Source organism: Galeopterus variegatus, unplaced genomic scaffold, assembly GCF_000696425.1.
Source record: "Galeopterus variegatus unplaced genomic scaffold, G_variegatus-3.0.2 Scaffold601, whole genome shotgun sequence".
Taxonomy (NCBI): domain Eukaryota; kingdom Metazoa; phylum Chordata; class Mammalia; order Dermoptera; family Cynocephalidae; genus Galeopterus; species Galeopterus variegatus.
In genome coordinates, this window is record NW_007726712.1 from 235,215 (window position 1) to 242,277 (window position 7,063).

At 40.2% G+C, this 7,063-nt stretch overlaps 1 protein-coding gene across 1 annotated transcript in view; it reads right to left on the reverse strand.

The window, feature by feature from the left end:
* Positions 1-1,859: 1,859 nt before the first annotated feature.
* Positions 1,860-7,063, reverse strand: part of PTPLB (protein tyrosine phosphatase-like (proline instead of catalytic arginine), member b) — a 90,276-nt gene continuing 85,072 nt past the window's right edge. Inside the window, exon 8 of the mRNA XM_008570429.1 lies at positions 1,860-4,882. Coding sequence (XP_008568651.1) covers positions 4,800-4,882 — 83 coding nt within the window. The 3' untranslated portion in view covers positions 1,860-4,799. The remainder of the gene's footprint in view (positions 4,883-7,063) is intronic.

The following is a 7,063-nucleotide window of genomic DNA, read 5'->3' on the forward strand; positions in this document are numbered from 1 at the left end:
ATCCACCCAAGGACAGGACAGATTCAAAAGCGCTGCCGTGGTAATAGGTCTATGCTCTGGAATTAGGGAGCAGAAAACACAATTTCCAAACAAAAAGATTTATGAAATGAGTACGAGGTGCCTCTTACACAGAGCCTCTTACATTTTTATTTTTGCTCACCAAATGGAAGAATTTTACAGTGAATTGCCTTTTGTGGGAAAGATAATTTTTGGTAATGAGACTTGCCCCCATAATATTAAGCGTATCTCTAAAAAAAAAAAAATTAGTTTCACGTGTTCAAAAAAAGTTCTGGTCAAGAAACCACACAGCTCTCTCTTCTGACTCTGGTTCTCAGTTGTAAGCAGAGGAATGTTAATAGGTATGGCTATTTTTGGTAACAGTCGCTTAGAACAGTTTCTTCACCACTAAACTGTAGGACAAATGAGCCATGCTACTTGTGAGGCTGGAACTTTTTTTCTTCTTTTTTAAATAATGAGGAATTGTGAAGCCTGTCTTCATTCTTGTTAAAGGGAACAGAACAACACAGCAGTATTTTTGGAATGCTGTGTGTAACAGTAGGTCTCTTAATTATAACAACGGTAATTCCTCCAGGCTAAGCCTTATGTTAACATAGTACACATAATTGCCACAAAATATGACAATGACAAATTAGAAAGCCCCCGTTTCTCATTAATTGTAAAGGTTGCATTTTCTGGGTAGCCTCTACTATTAACTTCACCATCTGTTCCTCAGTTTCAGTTGCAATAATTTTATTTCTGTTTTCATAAATGAAAAGCCTACCTCTGAAACAGAATAGACTCCATACGAGGACAGAAGTAGTTTAACCACTGTGCTGGTAACGTCTAGGCTGTGATCAGATAGCGTCTAGAAAGAAAATGTTCCCCTTTGGGACAAAGAGTGCACTCTTGGGCAGCGGTGATGGTTAACTCTGAGAAAGACCATGCAGACCCAGGAAGGGGCACATTACTACTGCAAGAACCATGCGAGAGATCACCCAGGGAAATAACTGGAAAGTGCCCAGCACACGCAGAAGAAACTGAGGGTCTAGAGATGGAAGGTTGGAAGTGACCTGGCTGAATATATCCTAAGTCAGTGTCCTTCCCACCACTTCTTTTTTTTTCCTTTTTGTCTTTTTTTCTTGACCGGTAACAGGATCGCAACCTGCAGTGTCGCACCCGTACCGTGACCGGCAATGGGATCGCAACCTTCGGTGTCATGCCTGCACCGCGCTCAGCCAGTGAGCGGACCGGTCTCTATATGGGATCCAAACCCTCGGCAGGAGCGCCGCCACGCTCCCAAGCGCCACACTCTACCGAGTGCGCCACCGGGCCGGCCCCTTTCCACCACTTCTTACTGTGAACCTGAGAGAGAGCAGAGCAGTTCCTAGGATTGCTCTGTATTTGGAAGCATTTTCAGGATGGCATACTTGAACTTCACCACATCTTGTTTTAATAAAAGATGAACACTGCTGGGCATCAGTCTCTCCCTTCTCAACTTATATTAGAAAAGTTACACTAAAGAAAACCCAGACTTCATTATAAGACAAGAGTTCTCAACCTTTGGCTGATTAATTTCTTAGATTTCCTGGTCACTCACATGAGGAATCCTTCTTATCTCTGCAGCCAGATTGCAGACTGGCTGGGTAAGCTTGAAGATTGGCAGGAAAGAAAGACTTTTGGGAAACCTCTAAATATAATCTGTCTTTTTCCTGTAAGTGCAGAACCATTATGACTAGGAGAAATAGATTTTAAAATTGTCAGCGAAAGAGTTAGAGTCCACAGCACAACTGAAACTCTTCCATATTCCTGACACACCACATTCAGGCCTATTGAATGTGAAAAATCATTATACTCACTGGTCAGTTTTTCAAATCCACGCAGAGCACACACAGTTTATTTCGAAATGCAACACAGATCAGTATTTTATGAATACAACTTATTACTATGTTAACTTTATCAATCAGGTAAAAACAGCTTTCAAATGCATGCATAGAAAGTTAAGCATAGTATTCGAACTCCTTATTTCTAAATATACAAAAAATACATTTAAATTATATAATTTCAGTGAATCAAAGACTTATAAAATTACAATTTTGGTTTTCACAACATAGAAAAAATACAAAAGTGACTATATATACGGTTGTATAATTTTTTACCCAAATTTCAAAGGAGCAGTATGTTTTGAATTTGATGTTTTGTAATGTTTTATCTGAAACTCAGAATTGAAAATAATGTGCAGGCTAGACCACATCACTGCCAACCTTCTATTATAAATGAATAACCAAAAAAACAAGTGAAAAATGAGGGCACGATCTCTTCATATGCCTCTTTACCTCTATATCTTCTAAACCTTTCATGGCAGAAGTTTGCTTTAGAGGACCTTTTTTGTCTGGGAGGACAGTGCTTTACTCCATGACTAACTCTCCACGGTGCCTTTGATAATGTTTGGTACATTTTAAATGAATGATCCCAACCTTAGCAAACAGAACACAGCAAGAAGAAGATTAGCAGCTTGTATCTTCAAAGCACTACTGTGTACCTCAAAGACTTTTCTCTGTCAGAGGCCCCCAGTGGGGATCTGAAACACGCAATCAAGTGGGCAGCTGGGAAGACGATGCCTTTGACTGTGCCCTGAAATGAAACTGCTAAGTCTGAAAAAATCACCACCACCAAAAACCCACGTTCTTCATTCACACTTTATAAGAAGATGTGAGAGTTGGTGGGGTTGGATATTCTCAATTTATAAAAGAACGCCACCACTTCCAAGGAGAAATTAATTCATGTTATGGATAAAGACACCAGTTACTGAGAGAGGTTAATGAAGGACACAGTGACATGCCTTACTTATCTGCCATAAGTATTTTAAATGTTGATGTACAAAAATACACACTGGGGTTGAGACTCTTTTTCAGAAGGGAGTTGTTTGCTGTGTTCTCATTGCCAAAGTTCAATCTGATGCAATACCACTGTTTGTAACGGAATGTTTTTCATAAATAGTGACAAATTATAATAGAGAGGTCTGAATAATACTCCCAGCCCAGCAATCCTGGAAAACCTGCATTTTTCATGCCACCTTATATAACTATTCCAAAAACAACTGAAAAAATCTTAACTGAATAAAGTAATAAAGCTAATAAAACCAAAGTTAATTCTATTTTACAGTGGAAATACATTTTGGAAGGCCAAAATGAGAGAAAAATCTCGAAGAATAATCTTTCCCATATATTTTGTCCATCAAATATAAGAATAGATTCTAACCTCAACACACCCAAGTTAAAAGTGTTGACTTTAAGAAGCAGAATTTTAATGTTCAATTCAAAAATAATTTATTATACACCTGCCTGCATTAAATTTTCAAATGTCTATGAAAATAAGCATTTAGAAATTTGATTTTCCATTATGACATTCTTCTAATATTAGCAATTATATTTTCAATTACAACTACTCAGTAAGCTAGAATTTTAAAGTCTTAAGGTTCAACCAAAAAAAAGGGGGGTGCGGGGTGAAAGGTTCCATAAAGAAGATACTGTGTTTAAAATCTGATGCACATCTAAACTTGTGCTATACATTTTCATCCAACCCTTTCTTAAAGGGTTTTAAATGCACAGTTGAGCAATTAAATGGTATGAAGATATTATGTTAATTAGACAATGTACATAGGGCCAAACTATCTCTTGGCTCCTACAACACGTGGAGATGATATTGCTTTTAGCTCATGACTGCCCAACTGGAACATTTTACTGCGTTTGGACTTACAGCTTGGTAGGAATTAACATAGGACCACTGTTAGGAAAAGTGTCATAACAGAAGAGTATATGAAAATTAAAAAGTAAAATAATAATGGTGTTAAAACCTCTTCCTGAATGTTTTTCTGGATATTTCTAAAGCAACACCTTCCATGTGCTTTCAATAACATTCCCTGCTCCTATGTGACTGGATTGGCTTCAGGTCCATAAATGAGAATAGCTATTGGCAAATCCATCACCCAGAGGTGTTCTGAGAACAGTACTATGAAAAGTACTTGTCACTAGCTGCTGAGCTTTCCCTCTCTGAGAACTGTTATTTTGTTAACAAATGATTGAGGTTGAGCTCCAGATAAGGTAGGTTCCTTACAATATACACATACTCATTAAATTCAAGCATGTTTCTTAGTGGCAGGCAGCAATGACTCAATTGAAAAAAAAAAAACAACAACAGGGTTCTAGTTGTTTTCTGATTACGGCACTACCCCAAAGCTTCACAGGCATATACATTTATACTTCATTCACTAGATATGAGGGGATAGGTCCCAGCCACAACTTCAGAGCATTCCAGAGAACAAAGTTTGCCACTTCAAAAATACAAATAGTTTCCAGCATGCAGTCAAGCACTTTGAAAAGGGAATGCTAAACACACTGCAGACTGCAACATAACTCTATCGCAAGCTGGGCATTCAGTTGGTACAACTTCATTACTCAGACTGTAACTCTCAGGTATTTAGTGTTACAGATCTTTATCAGATACATGAAGGACAGAAGGAATATAAAATGCCAAATCCCTTTCTAACACCGTCAATAAATATTAGTAAGTTCTGGTTGAAAGAGCATGCTGCAATGGACCAGCCAGAATGTTTTATGTGACAGCCTTTTAAAATAAAATCCCAGGCCCATGTGACATTGGATTTCTGGTTTTTGTTTTTTTAAATATTTTAAAAATAGTTCTTACTTATTTTCTACGAAACGTATTGGGAACTCAAAAAGTCTGCAGCATTTTTTGATCATTGAAAAGTTTGTTTGGGGGGCAGGTGCAGAAAGCAGGAACTATTCAAATTTCTTGTGTTCTTCAGTATAAGAGAGGATCTTTCTTCTCTGGTGTATCATATGGAAGTATAACTGGGGAAAAACTGGAAAGAAAAGAAAGAACTGGTTAAGGAGATCACTTAAAATTGCAGGTTCTTTTTAAAGTACATGAACTTAAGGTCCTCTCTGACCCTCTTTCCTTTCTCATCTAGCAACTAAGGAAAACAACAAAGTGGGCTTGAGAAAAGGGGTGAAAAACACAGACTTACCTTTTTCTGTTTTAGCCGAAGGGTAAGAGTGGTGTGGAGTGGAATGACAGATACTACAGTCACTGTCATTATCAATCAAGATGTCACAGAGCTGCCAAATAATCTTTACACTCTTTCATATTATCTTCACACTTATTCTGATTAGTTTCAGAACAACCAGGTGAAGAATTCTAGTGATTGAGTTATTATTCCTATTTCAAAGGGGAGGGATTTCAAAGAGCCCCAGAGAGGATATGCAACTTGCCTGGGGTCTCACAGCAACTCACTGACAGATGTGACGCTCAGTCTAGCCCCCTCTGTCACAGGTGGGGATGCGGAGGGGGATCTCCCAAAAGTACTTCCTGAGAGAGGTTGTTCTTTGAATGGGAAGACTGAGGAGGGGGAGGAGTGCTGCAACATTTGATTTGAACACAACTATAAGCCAGGTTTGGGTGTAGAAAAAGCCCTAATGAAAAGTAAGCCAGTATCTTAGGCACTGGAGATTCTTCTGTTCTTGGTCATTTCACAGAATACTTTAAAAAGTACTGGCTCTCAAATGAACAAGGTGCCTCCCTAGGGAATACTTGGAAATAAGGGGAGAAGGGGGAAGGTTACTGGCATCTAGCATATGAAGCCAGAGATGCTAAAACATTCTGCAATGCAGGACAGTCCCCCACAACTAAGAATTGTCCCACCTCAGATGCCTATTATGTCCCTGCTGGGAAATGCCAGTTTGAGCTACCTGACCTTCATGAGGTAACTGCAAACTGGGGTCAACAGCCACGTAAACAGCTCCAGGTGAGATGGTCTTTGGTATACAATTCCCTTCCTTCTCACCTCTCTCCAGTAGCTCTAATCTCTATTTTTTAGACAGTAACATATTTGGGGGGAGGTAATTTCTACTCCTGCCAACTCTCCCCCGACAGCTTCTTCCTTTTTAAATGGGTTCCAAGTTGGCCAAGTTTCCAAGGCTCCTCCCCGAGTCCTCCCAGCCGTCAGCGGTGTGTGCACACAGATGTGAGGGAGTGCAGAGGCGGCCCATGCCGGGCAGTGCTGCCGTCCGCTGCACTTGCTGTTTCCAGGCAGGAAGTTATTCACAGAAAGGACCCAGCTTATGCGTATAATTCAGCAAGGAGAGAACTATGTTGGTACGAAAGCCAGAAAATTTGACAAGCTCTATAATCTAAAACCTAGAAGTAAGATATAATTAAGCCATAAGGGATACTAATTGTAATCATTAAAAAATGTGGGGCCAGTCACTTTAGTACAGGGAAACTTTGTGAGCCTAGCACGCCAGGGACTTTTTCACTAGTATTTGTGATTACACTACTCCACAGAGGGTGGCTACAGCCTCACAGCTAGTTCGGAGGGTCTGAGGGAGGAGAATGACCTAGAAGCCATTCATCAGGTCCTTAGTGGCAGTTATAGCAAAACGATGGCCAAGTATACCTACCAGAAAGGCCAGATGCCAGAAATGAGGGCAGATAGGGTCCTTTCATTCCTTTACAGCCCCAGTGGTTCCTCAGTGCCCAAGAGAAAGGAATGTGTGTGGGAGACCAGGGGCATGGGGGTGCTTGGGCTCATCTCTACAGCTCTAGCAGTGACTTCTTGGTGGCCAGAAGCCAGATGTATGGCTTCTGCTTTTAACTACACTGGCCTATACTGAGGAAAAACACAAGAGAAAATCTGCATCTAACAACAGGCTATTGTGAATTCTACCTTCTACTCTCCCAGTTTGGAACACACAGAATGGAGATGGATGGCCAACCCCTTGGGGGCTCTCTTTCCCTCCAGGGACAGCAGGACTTGTGCAGCATGAGAGCAGCTGGAAATGCTGGGCCTGGGGCGAGTCCCCTTCTCAGCTACTCTAAAACTAGAGATGTGGTTATGTTTACTGACAACCTGGACAGTGCCAGCTTCTCCGTGTCCTCACTCTACAGTGTTTCTCAACCTTTTTTAGCCTCCTCCCCCATAACCAATTTTCACCAATTTTGTCTTTTTTTTTTTTTTTTTTTTTTTTTTTAAAAATGACCGGAA